The 12990-nt window shown below is 46.4% G+C and overlaps 1 protein-coding gene and 1 long non-coding RNA gene across 4 annotated transcripts in view; one reads left to right on the forward strand and one right to left on the reverse strand.

Moving 5' to 3' along the window:
- Positions 1-19: 19 nt before the first annotated feature.
- On the reverse strand, positions 20-2566 carry LOC123809214. Its single transcript, XR_006783977.1, has 3 exons — positions 2438-2566; positions 1991-2223; positions 20-370 (listed from the first exon to the last, which is right to left on the reverse strand). It is a non-coding gene; the product is annotated as an uncharacterized LOC123809214 (long non-coding RNA).
- The window catches only part of USP43 (ubiquitin specific peptidase 43), a 60073-nt gene continuing 49624 nt past the window's right edge, over positions 2542-12990 (forward strand). For all 3 annotated transcript variants that reach the window (XM_045824150.1, XM_045824152.1, XM_045824151.1), the window contains exons 1-2: positions 2542-3054; positions 9176-9307. In XM_045824150.1, the coding sequence (XP_045680106.1) occupies positions 2551-3054; positions 9176-9307 (636 nt within the window). In that variant the 5' untranslated portion in view covers positions 2542-2550. The remainder of the gene's footprint in view (positions 3055-9175; positions 9308-12990) is intronic.

The raw sequence follows: 12990 nt of genomic DNA on the forward strand, positions 1-12990 counted from the left end.
ACCACACACAGTTGTGTCAAACGTTGCTGCTTAGATAACTCTAAGACTGCTTTGGATGTTTTTTGTTTTTGTCCTTTAGTCAAAATATTTTGTCTGTAAGTTTCTCCATTCCTTTGTAGAATGTATTTGACATTCTTAAACTGTATATTAAAACTGAAATATGCTCAAGAATAATTGGTCCTAGTTGTAATTACAAGTCTTTTTATTATGAATAAACAACCAGTTATTGGTTTCCTGTCACAAACTCTTTTCTAGGACTCTGCAAACGCCACAGCCCCTCCTCATGATACATCCATGGACGACTTTGCTGATATTCTCTGAAAATAAGGCAGGCGAGCTCCCCTTCTTAATTAGCATTTCACTGGTCAACCTGTATGGGGCAAGATGTGGGTCTGAATTTGATATTGGGTAGCTTTTTATTTTTATTTTTTATTTATTGATTTTAAAGAGAGAGGAAGGGAGAGAGAGAAACACCAATTTGCTGTTCCACTTATTGACACATTCATTACACATTCATGTACACATTCAGGGCCTTCATGTGCCCTGATCTGGGATCAAACCAGCAAACCTGGCATATGAGGAGGGCACTCCAAACAACTGAACTACCTGGCCAGGGATAGTTTAATTTTTTTTTTATTCTCTGAGCCACTGTTTTATCTGTTGTAACACAAGAATAAATTCCTGCTCAGAAGGTTGCTATAAGAATTAAGTGAAATAGCCTTGGCTGGTGTGGCTCAGTGAATTGAGTGCCAGCCTGTGAACCAAAGTACCAGGGGTTCAATTCCCAGTCAGGGTACATGCCTGGGTTGCAGGCTAGGTCCCATAGAGGGCGCACTAGAGGCAACCACACATTGCTGTTTCTCTCCATTTCTCTCTCTCTGAAAATAAATAAATAAAATCCTGAAAAAAAGAATTAAGTGAAATAATGTATTAAAGCATCAGCGGAATTCCTGACACATAGAGAGTTCAACATGAATCACAGTGCTTTCTCTAATGTGTGTCATTGAGGACCCTGGGGTGAATATCAAGGATGAAATTTCATGGGTGCTGTTTTTGGCCATAAAATCTTTCTCCTGTGCTTGCCATCAGAAGGGCAAGGGAATGGACATCGTATATTGATCATCCGGAGGGGATTCTTCTCCAGAGAGGGTGAACAGTGATCTTTTCAGGAAACACCAAGGCCCCATGCAAGTACAGACTTTCGTTCTAAGCATATTTTTTAACTAAAGCTCCTTTTACTTTATTTTATTTTAATTTTTTTGCATCTGGCAACTTCCTGTAGCCCTATTTGATACATCAAGGCGGATATTTAATAAATGGGATCCCTTATTTGTCAAATACTTTTAATAGTAACATTTCAGGGCCTTGGCGCACTGCTGATCTCTTTTTGAGCTAGAAATCTATGCGAAATTCATTTTTCGAGACTTTGCCTGATTAATTATAAACCTGACAGTTACAGGATAAAGTGAGCAGAGTCCCGTAGTTACCCAGGGATTCAGGGTCCTGGCAAGGCCAACTGGATTCTGATTGGGCAACAATTCACCAAGGATTTCTCGTTAAGGAATGAGCAGGTGACTGCGGGGGGGTGGGGGGGGTGGGGGGGGTGGGGGGCGCGTCTGAGATCCAGAAAACTTCCTGGTAAGCGAATACTGCATAGGGCTGAGACTGGAAAGAGCCAACCTGTGGGGCTGGCAGTCGAGTTCCGGTTTTTCTGCTTACGGGTTTGGTGGCCTCGGTTTGTTGCCTTAACCCCTCTGAGACAGTTTCTCCACCAGTTAAAGCAAGGATGATCAAGTCTCGCAAGTTTTTGTAAAATGATTCTAACTTACTCTATAGTTTAAAAAAGCAAACCATAACCATCTAGGTTATTTCACGTGGGGCAACACGCGGCTCCCAGTTCTAGTCCTAGGATGGCGGATCCGCGCAAAGGTTCTGCCTCGTTTACCCCGAAGACAGACTGGAAGGAGTGGCGCCACGTGTCTGCACAGACCTGAGCCTGCAGAGGAACCAGCGGCGCGCAAAAGCGCTCCTTTCCTTTCACACTTCCCAGTGCGCGCCTCCCTCCATGCCTGAGACGGCCCTCTGGAGAGTCTTCTTTTTCTTTCCCTTTTCTGTATATTGCCCTGGACGTAATTACAAGAAATTCAGAAATAGCCAGGACTTTGCAAATTTACTAGGCGCTTTAAATTTTATCACTCCAATCTTCTTTTCATAGCTTGAAGGCTGGGAGGGAAAAGGAGCGGAGGTTAAATTCAGGTCTGTAAGCTTATGAGAAGCAAAGGGAACGTGAACTCGGTGACTCCCACTGTTTTATTCCCAGTCCACGCTGCGGGGGCGGGAGTGATGGTGGCTGGCCCCGCGCTGCCCTGGGGCGGAACCTGCGGCGGGATTCCCGTGAGGGGAGGGGCGGCCCCGCCCCCGCCCCGGCCCCACACACCTGGTCTGCAGGTAGCTATCACCCGGGCTCCTGTTCGGGGTTGTAAAGGCCTGTTAGCGGCTGGTCCACTTGGGGTCCGGGGCTCTGTTCCGGGAGGCGCGCGGGTGGGAGGTATGGAGCCGAGCCCGGGGACCGGAGCAGAAGGTGGTCCGCCAGCGCCCCGGCTGCGCCGCCGCCGCTCCCTGCGCCGCCTGCTCAGCCGCTTCCTGCTGGCCCTGGGCAGCCGCTCCCGCCCGGAGGATTCGCCGTCCTGGCCCCGGCGCCAGCCGGAACACTGCGATGGCGACGGTGACGGGGACTTTGCCTGTGCCCCGGCCCCGGCTCCAGCCACTCCCGGAAGCCCAGGTGGGGAGCGCCCGCCGGGACTCCAGCCCCAGCTCCCCGTCGGCGATGGGGCAAGGCCCCCGGGCGTACAGGGCTTGAAGAACCACGGCAACACCTGTTTCATGAACGCCGTGGTGCAGTGTCTCAGCAACACCGACCTGCTGGCCGAGTTCCTGGCGCTTGGGCGCTACCGGGCGGCGCCCGGCCGCGCGGAGGTCACCGAGCACCTGGCGGCGCTAGTGCGCGCCCTCTGGACACGCGAATACACCCCACAACTTTCCGCAGAGTTCAAGGTAGGCAGCGCCCTGCGCCTACGGCCCTCGCTCTCGGAGGAAGCTCATTCTGGCCCTTTAGTTTCGCTTCTTGAGAAGTGTATGCTCCATCAGGAAAGGGTTTTCCTGGAACTTTCTTTAGACGGCAAACCTGTGCCTCTGCGCGTTGCCGCCCTGGTTTTGAGCCGATTTCTTATGTCATCAGTCGCATAAGTTTTTACTAGGAATTAATTTCTCCCAGGTATTTTGAGGGGTTGAATGGAAAGAGCTGGCAGATTTGAGTAGTGTGTTCGGTTTTTTGTTTTTTTGTTTTTACGTTCAGCAAACCTTTGGTGGAAGTATTGAAAGCCTGTGGACCAGGCAGCGTTCAGGGATAGTTTTCAGTCTGGAGGGGTGCTGGGTGGAGGATTCAGAATTTGAAGGCCAAGTTTTGGAGGAAGAAGGTGATGCTTGAGTTGAAATCTGAATGATGAGGACTCAGGAAAAATCCAGGTAGAGGGAGCAGCATAGGCCTGAAGAAGCTGAGAATTGGAGGCACGTTGGGAAATGTGTGGCTGGAGCCCAGGAGGATAGGCTGGCGCGTAAATTAGGTTGGTCAGAGCGTGTGAAGTCTTGGAGGTAATGGTAGGGAGTTTGGATTTTATTCTAAGCTCAATGGAAGCTGAGAACCTGTAGGTCTGGTGCTGAGTGCTCAGGAGAGGCAGTGGGTGTGCTGTATCAGAGATGGCATTCTTTTGTTTAGTGCAAATTAAATCCCCTAGCATACGTTAGCACGGCGTTGCTTCCATTGTCCCCAGAATCATGGTCTACTTACTCCGAATGCTGCAGGGTCATGAGGTTTTCTTTGGAAGTTGTGTGTTATCACTTCACCCGGGATGAAGGCGGAGCGTTTATTTGGGGTCCCAGTTGGATTCAAGAGTTCCTGATAATTGATGCGCATGGCTTGCTTCTTGCAACAAATAAACAAACTCCCCTCTCCCCACCCCCCGCCCCTCGCCAGCTCTGGGCAGAGAGTTGAAGCTCACCACAATAGACCAGTGATTGTTGTTCCTGGGGGAGGGGGGAACCTGTCAGTGTTCATTCCACAAGCATCACTGCTCTTGAGTTTCAGCTGAGAAAGCAATCCTTGCCACGTGACCCACCAGGATGCCAAACCCCAACTTCCTCTCTCCTGCTTCCACCAGTGAAGCCTTGTGCTGCAGGAATCAGTGGGTGGAATGGGCATCATTAATATCTCTTTTTGGCAACATTTGTTTTTTAAATAGAGGCAGTATTATATAGTGGTTAAAAGTAAGATCTCTGGAGTTTTGAGACCTTGAGCCAATTTCCAGATCTTGCTGTGCCTCAACTTTCCTCATCTGTGAAATAGGGCCATAATGGTACCTACCTTATTACAACATAGCCTTGGGGAGATTAAATGAGTTATATGTACAGCATTTAGCACAGCCCTAAGAAACTTTTTATTATTCTATCATTACACTTCCTCACCTGCAGAGACCAAGGAGGAAGGAAGGAAGGTAACCTTTGTGTAACCTTTTCTCAAGCCCCATGCGGGTCTCATCCAGTTACTGCAGGGATGGGTGATGTGGGAGTAGCTCGAAAAAAGCTTCCAAATTACTCATCACCCAGTGTCTCACCAGGATTTCCTCTCTCTTCTGCTCTGAAACCCGTAAGGCCTGGAAGCTCCCCTTGAGCCTTGGGGAATGGAAGGGTAATCAAGTTGTTAATGTCAGTGAGGGTGATGTGCTCTGGGTAGCCAGCCTTGGAGAGTGGAGGATTCCAGAAGCCACAATCTCACCTAGAGCTTTAGGTTTTCAACCTTGCTGATTGGAATCTAGGTGAGCTACTCTCACTTTACAGATAAAGAAATATTCATTCATCCAACAAGTATTTCACTGAGTGTCCAGACACTCTAATGGGCGTGTGGAATACACTGAGTGATGAGTATAAAACCTGACTCTGGGACTTCTCTCCGGGAACTTACAGAGAGATGGATGGTAATGAAATAATCACACAGGCATGTGATTAGAGTTGGTGGCAAGTGCTAGAAAATAATAACACGAGGAAGCTGTGGCAATTCTGGCAGGAGGCTGTGATTTGAGTAGGGGAGATGGAGTTGGGGGTTGGGGTGGGGAAGGCTTCCCAAAAGAGGTAACCATTGAATTGAGTTTTGTAGGAACAAGGGTCAACTAAGGACATGAAACTGAAAGTGCCAGTCAGTGAAGGGGGCGGGGCTGAGGAGCTAGGCGGAACAAATAAATGAATTAATGAAAGCCTGTGTGATTGGGGATGAGAGCCTGGAGAGTTGTTTGCGGACAAGCCACATAGGTTTCATAAGGGAGTTTGGTCATCAGGAGGGATCTGTAGCTTCTGACTGAGGGAGAGAGGAACTTGAGGGGGACCAGCATGGTGGTTCTAGTCACTTAACCCCCCACGTGCACATGGGACGGCTTGCCTGTTTTCTGTCCCGAGCTCGGGGTCACCCAGCCCCCATAGGCAGCAGAACCACTCTTTGTTTTAAGAGCAGATGAGTAAGTACATTTAAAATATCCTGTCTTGGTACTAGAGAGGGAGGGGAACATCAATGTGTGGCTGCCTCTCACGTGCCCTCAATGGGGACCTGGCCTGCAACCCAGGCATGTGCCCTGGTTGGGAATGGAAACTGGTGACCCTTTGGTTCCAGGCCTGTGCTCAATCTACTGAGCTACACCAACCATGGTCTCTAGCCACATTTCAATAGGCTTTGATAGGCTATGTTATTTTAAAAATTCTGGAAAACACCTGCCAGATACTGTTATAATTGGATAAAGACCAATAAAGAGCAAAGTTCACTGTAAAAAAATTGTAATATATAAATAAGAATGAAAAAATACCACCTGTGATCCCATCCTTGTATGATAACTATTTGTTAATATATTGCTTCATATTTTCTGGTCTTTTATCTATCTACAAATACAGGGTCTGGCACAAATAACATCCCCTTTTTATTACAAAATCAGGAGCATGTAATTCTGTACCATAGCAATATCACACTCAAGCACACCATATGACATTTTAGGTGAAATGGTAAAATTAAAACTATGAATTATTACACCATATTATTACCCTACCAACTGCACTCAAGCAGGCTACTTAATTCTGCTGGACCCTCTATATAAAACAATGTCAAATAGATATTTTTGTATTCTTTGGAAAGGACAGGACTGCTTATTTTCTTTCCTCATTAGTATTTCCTCATGCATCATTTTTAAGACCATCTAATGAGTGTGCCACGGGTTTTCTCCAAGTGAAAGTAAGAGATTTCTTTGTGTCTCTCATTTCTTACTCTAAGTCCTGCAAAGTAGAATTACACCTGACCCTTAAACAACCCTGGAGTTGGGGCATTGACCTCCCCACTCCTCTGTAGTCAAAAATCCAAGTATAACCTTTGACCCCCTGAAAAACTTAACTACGAATAGCCTACTGTTGACCAGAGCCTTACTGATAGCATAAACAGTTGGTTAACACATATTTTGTGTATCATATGTATTATTATATACTGTATTCTTTCAATAAAGTCAGCTGCAGAAAAGAAAATCACAAGGAAAAGACAACACATTTACAGTATTTATTGAAAAACGTTGCATGTAAGTGTACCCATGCACTTCCAGCCTGTGTTGTTCAAGGGTCAACTGCACTGTGTTTAAAAATGTAGAGGAACATTTTTAAAGCTCTGTCTTGTTGATCTTATTGAAGTTGTCAAATTCTTGCTGGAAAGAGTGTATGGCTTTATAGCTAGGCTAACAAGAAGAGAGTATCAGTCTTGGATTAGCGTAATTAGCAGGAAGGGAATGGATTTCAGCGAGGAAGAAGCAACCCTGTAGACTTTTGAAGTGGGGAAGTATGCTGGGGGCACCTGAGTGGCTCGTTTACCTGGAGCTCTGAAACGGGTGAGAGCTGTGAGAGACAAGGATGTGGCCAAACAGGAGGAGTTGGGACTAGGAGATGATGAGCAGAGAGAGTCAGGAGGGTCCCAAGTAGGGGCGCTGCTGCTCCAGCTTTAGGAAGATGGACTGTCCTGCCATGTGGCCAGTGGGTCAGCAGGGGGCCACTGTTGGGGCTGGGCTCCTTTGAAGGTAGCTCTTGTCATCTGGGTCGCAGTAGCTAGGACTCAACAGTGGAAATGGGACTTGGCAGAAGTAATTAGGGAGCCAGAATTCAGAGTGCTTGACAGCTGACTGATGTGGGTGTGAGAATCTGAAAGAGGACACAGACTTTAAGAGGAAGAGCTGACTGTAGAGATTTTGAATTGGGGGGGCTGGCTATCCCCCCAGGAGAGAGTGTTGGTACTAAGGATGTAGGTTTGAGGGTGGCTGAGGGGTAGGGTGGCCAGATAAAATACATGATGTCCAGTTAAACTTCGGATTTGAACTTCAGATAAAAATGACTTTTCAGTATAAACATATCCCAAATATTGCATGGACACAGTTATATTACAAACATTATTTATTGCTTATTCATTATTCATTTTATTTGCTAAATCTGGCAGTACTATAAAGTGCACAGAAATGGGAGGGAAGGATCCTAACCAGACCCTCCAGTGAACCAGACTAGGGTGACTGGAAAATAGACTCAGCACCAGCATTTCAATGAATCGGATCTTTTAATTTATTTTTGTTTATTTTTTCCATCACCATTTATCCCTGCTGTACCCTCTTATCCCTCCACCTGATCGCCTCCCCCGGCAGTCACCGCACTGTAGTCCGTGTCTCTCCTCCCCAAGCTGTCAGCCTCCTCTCCATCATGAGTCTGACTCTGTTTTGCTTGTTAGCTCAGTTTGTTCATTAGATTCCACATATGAGTGAAATCCTGTGGTACTTGTGTTTCTCCGACTGGCTTATTTCACCTAGCATGATGTTCTCCTGGTCTACCCACGCTGTCACAAAGTGTAAAATTAAATCTTGAATTTTACTTCATCTTATCCTAAAGTCTCCTTTAAATTCCAAGGAAAAATTAAAAGAAAGAAAAAGACTAAAGCCCAGCAGGGGAGGTGTGTCTGGGCCCACAGCCTCACTGAGATGGGCCCCCCCTTAGGCAGGCTTGCACAGAGAACAGACCAGGGTGCAGTGAGGTCTGAGGCCTGTCTCTGTAGTGGGGGGCGCACACAAACAGGAGGATTCACTTGCACTCAGGTGCTGGTGCTTGCACGTGCACTAAAACAGTCTAAAAACATACCCCTGGAAAGATGCTTAAGAAACTGCTAGGATGCTCTGGGGAGGGTTGTGCAGGGATTCCAGATGAGTAGAGAAAGACTTTTCATCACTGCCCTTTTTAAAAATATATAGTTTGCATTCTTTTTTCAAGTACATGCATCTATTTCCCCTTTGAAATAAACTTTTAAAAAGCTGGAATATGCATTTACATAGAAGATGACAAAGCTGTTACACCATTTAACAGAGGACGCAGGGAATCTGAGTGTCCTGAAGGCAAGGGGTCCTGCCTTATTCAGTTCCCAGTCAGGAGAATAGTGCCTGGCGCATGGTGGGCACTCGGTGATGGAGGTTGAACATGATCACCCATTTTGTGATCTAACCACAGAAAGGGAAGTTTGCATTTAGGTTTCAAACATGTTAGAAGAGGCAGTAAAGGGGCTGCATGCATGGTAGTTAAGGAAGTCCACTTCACCAGGCCAGGTGGTCATTCACAAGGAGAGAATGGAGCTAAGGGAGAGAATGGAGTCACTGAGGGAGAGGACAGGGCAAGAAGCTGTTCACCTGCGGGGTGAACACAGGGAGATGGCACAGAAACAGACTGACAGAGGGGGACCCGGGAACCTGTGCCCTGGCATCAAGGGAGGACCGATGGTCAACAGAGCCAAAATAGCCAAGAGACCACCCTGTAGGTTCTCAAAGGTCAGGGCACACATCAGTAGTCTTTCTGGAAAACAAGGTGCCTTCTCCCATAACCCTGGTAGCATCTGGGACACTGCCCCCTAAGGGTCCGACTTCTGCAGAAAAGGCCATTTCTTACTCCATCTTGTCTCCACGTTGTCCTCCCCAGGGAGGGCTGAAGAGGGACCGCTGGGAGACCTGGAGCTGATGGGTCCGTATTGGGTTGTTGGAAGGGCCCTGGTGACCCTCCGGTTTTCTTGTTTTCCCTTCAGAATGCGGTTTCCAAGTACGGCTCGCAGTTCCAAGGCAATTCCCAGCACGACGCCCTGGAGTTTCTGCTGTGGCTGCTGGATCGTGTGCACGAGGACTTGGAGGGCTCCTCCAGAGGGCCAGGGTCCGACAAGGTCAGTCCCTCTCGAAACAACCATTGTGTTTGATTTTCTCTCCTCCCCTTGAGTATTTAGTCAACTCCTCTAGCCTGAACCTTGGAACAGATTCTTCAATTGCTGTGTGTTCCGGCCCTGGCTCCTTTCTCATAGCTCCGTTTTGTAGATAGTGCCTTTTCTCCCACTGCAGTATTCTCATCCTCTCTTGCCCAAGTGATGCAGTGAATAAGGTTTCCCTTTGGCTCAAGGTGTGAAAACTCTCCTTTTTGTCAGTATTCTGTGTGTTAGTGTGTTCATCTGAAGCCATGGGTACCACGGCTTATTTTCAGATGGTATCATTTTAACTCTACCATTGTTTTCTCCGTGACGCATCCTACACAGCACTGACTCCAGTCTTGTTGTCTCAGACTCAGGGTGGATGATCTTTACATGCATTTCACATTCCCAGATGGTCAAAACTTTGGGAGTCAGAAAGCTCTACAGTCATTTGTTAATCAATACATCAGCTGTGTTCTCCATGGGCTTTGCTAATAAAGATCAATGATGGGTTCTGCTCTAATGCTGTTCTTCTATCTCTCACTTAAGAAAGTAAAAGCAAGTGAAGTTACTGTGCCACGAGTGAGCAGAGTTACAGCGATATCCATGAATACTCTGCTGTAATTGAGAAAATGGCGCACAAACCGTGGTCGTGAGTCAGTCACATGTTGTTTTCATGTGTCTCAAAGCTGATCCGGATGCAGCCACGAGAACTGATTTACCAGTGTTTTTGTTTTACATCTGGGCACTTTGTTCCCGTCCTGCTTATGAACCAAGTAAAAACCCCTTTGGAAGTCTTTTAGTCTTTCAGCCGTCACCTTCCTTGTCATTATTTGCTTGGAGCCCATCATTCCTGAGTCGCAAAGAATGACGGCAGTTGCGGTCGTGTGGGATGAATGAGCCCAGAGCTCGAACGTGCAGCATGATGACCGCCGTCAGCAACACGGGAAATTCGTGGAGAGAGTAGATTTCAGGGGCTCTTACCGCTCACAACAAAGGTAGCTTTGTGAGGAGATGGGTATGTTAGTTTAATGGGAGTAATCATTCCACTTTGTGTGTGTGTATCAGCTGTTCATGTTGTACACCTTAAAGATACACAGTTTTTTAAAAAATGAATGGATCCGGAAGCTGAGTCATTTTTAAAAACTTTTTCCCATAGCCAGCTATTATCTTTGTTTCTTTCTCTTTTAAAATAAGTTGCAACTTTAAGGAAAAGAAAACAGAATCATGTATGTCACAAATAAGAAAACATTCATTTTAAACAACAATATAATGTCATTAAAAGCTAAGAGGTTGACAGAAGTGCCACGCAGTCCTCATGCCCAAGACAGCAGGATGTCAGGTGCACAGAAGGAGGGAAGTGAGGCTTGCACAGTATGTGGCGTTCCTCAGATCATGTCTTGGAGTGTTATATACAGTATGAGTAACATCATTTATAGAGAGATGCTAGGGTAATTATCCTCATTTTAGTAAATATAATAATATATGTAATAATTTAATATGATATGTTAAATTATTATATATATAAGAATCAGAGAGGTAGGGTAACTTTCCCAAAGCAACAGAGCTAAAAATGGGACAGAATCAGGATTCCAGTCCAAAGGGGTGGGTCTAGCTTGAAAGCCTGTTTCCTTATTTGAAAAAGAACCACCCCAGTCACCCACAAAACACACAAATGAAACAGAGCAAGAACATCACCACAACAGAAGCTGGGAGGACCACACACTCAAAGTGTGCTTTCCCTGGGTGCAGGCTTGTGGGTGGTTTTTCTTTAATGTACACTGACTTTCTGTTTATCTTATTTAGACCCTTTTAGTTGCAAGTGACAGGAATTTCACTTGATTCAACTTAGGGAAAGGACATTTATTGACTTTTAGAACTTGCTACTCCAAGGTTCAGACCAGCTTCAGGTAAGGCTGGATCCAGGTACTCAGATGATGTTACCAGGTCTTTGGCTCTCTATCTCTTGTCTCTGGCTTCATCCCCAGACTGGCTCTGCCCACATGGTGTCAAAAGGGGCCCCTGAAATGCTCAAATGTTCTTTAGAGTTTGGGATTCCAGAAAAAGCCCAGGGAAGATATGATTGTCCCAGAGTGGTTCATATGTCCATCACAGGGCAGGTGGCCTACAGAATGGAATTTTCTGATTGGTCACACCTGAGTTGTATGCATGCCTGTGGGGTGTGGGGAGGGGGTGAACTCCACCCAAATCACATGGCTGAGGAGAGCTTTTTAAGGTTCAGGCTGGGTCGCTTCCCAAAGAAAGGAAGGTTGAGCAGATAAACATTGCATTCCACTACACTCTGCTTTTTATAATCTTAGAGTGAACACATTTTGAAATCAGAATGATATACTTTTTTTAAAAAAGATACTTTTTGAGTATTTATGTGCCATGCATCTAATGTGATGCTTTTCATGATTTATTTTACTGCTGACACACAGAAGACACTAAATAAGTTCCTGAATGGTTGAATAAATTGAGTAGTCGTGTTTTAATATTTGTAAGGATACCTCATTATTTCTTTTCTTTTACTATTATTATTTTTCCCACATGATTGACTCTTTTAAATCCCACATCAATAACTGATTTAAGCAGAGACTAAGTCATAAGGTTATCCAGGGGATGGCAGAGTCTGGATTCGAACCCAGACCAACTGGTTCCAGAGCTGCTGCTCCTCATGATGAGATCTCAGGACCATAAGGGCGGCCAGCCAGCCTGGACGGGTGCCTCGCACAGGGCCATGGAAAAGTGGCCCAGTCACAGAGACTAAGTAGTGCAGGGAGAGAGGAAGTCTGCTTGAGCTTGGCAAAACCAGAGGGAAAGTTAGAGATGAGAAGCCAGGCAAATTTGAGCAAGTTCTGCGTGCCCAGTTCTCTCAATGAAACCAGCTACCCATCTTGGTCTAGGAACAGCTGTGAGCTAATTCTTCTGTTTTACAGTTAACAGGAATTTAGGTTAAGTTTAGGTTGAGTGAGAAGTCACTCAACTTCTTGAGAGAAACAGAATTGAACCCGAGTCTGTCTTCCTCAGAGCCAGTATGCTGGGTCCCTTCCCTTACTGTGTCCGCTGCCTTCACAGTCCCTCCTTCCGCTGGCTGCGTGGGAAAGGCCCCTTGTCCTGTCCCCCTCCCCCTGCTCCCCAGCTCTGCCAGGCAGCTCCTCCTACTGGGGAAGTAGGAGGGATCAACCACTTCTAAATTGTCTTTCAATCTTCCTCCTTGTCCCTTGGAGTCAGGTAAAGGCAAGAGAAGAGAGATATTAAGTAACTTGCCCCAAGTCACACAGCAAGTAGGTGGGAGAGCCAGGGTCCAGTCTAGGAAATACAACTCTGGAACAGGGTTTCTTAACCTCAGCCCTTCTGATATTCGGGCCAGGCAGTTCCTTGTTGTGGAGGCTGTTCCTTGCTGTGCACGTTGGCATTCGTAGCATCCCTGTACCCAGCTGATGCCGGTGGCCCCCGGATTGTAACCGATAACCTAAAACGTCTCCAGACATTGCCAAATGTTCCCTGGGGGCAAAAGCACCCCCTCTTCCAATGGGAGTCTGTGCTTTCAACCAAACCTTTATCTGATATAACATTGAGTTTATTTAAGCCAAGAGGGCCCGCAAATAATTCTTTTTAACAACTTCACAACCCATGTAGAGGCAGCTATAATTCCAATTTGC

Source organism: Phyllostomus hastatus, unplaced genomic scaffold (genome assembly GCF_019186645.2).
Source record: "Phyllostomus hastatus isolate PE091 unplaced genomic scaffold, TTU_PhHast_1.1 phas_scaffold_55, whole genome shotgun sequence".
Lineage (NCBI taxonomy): Eukaryota > Metazoa > Chordata > Mammalia > Chiroptera > Phyllostomidae > Phyllostomus > Phyllostomus hastatus.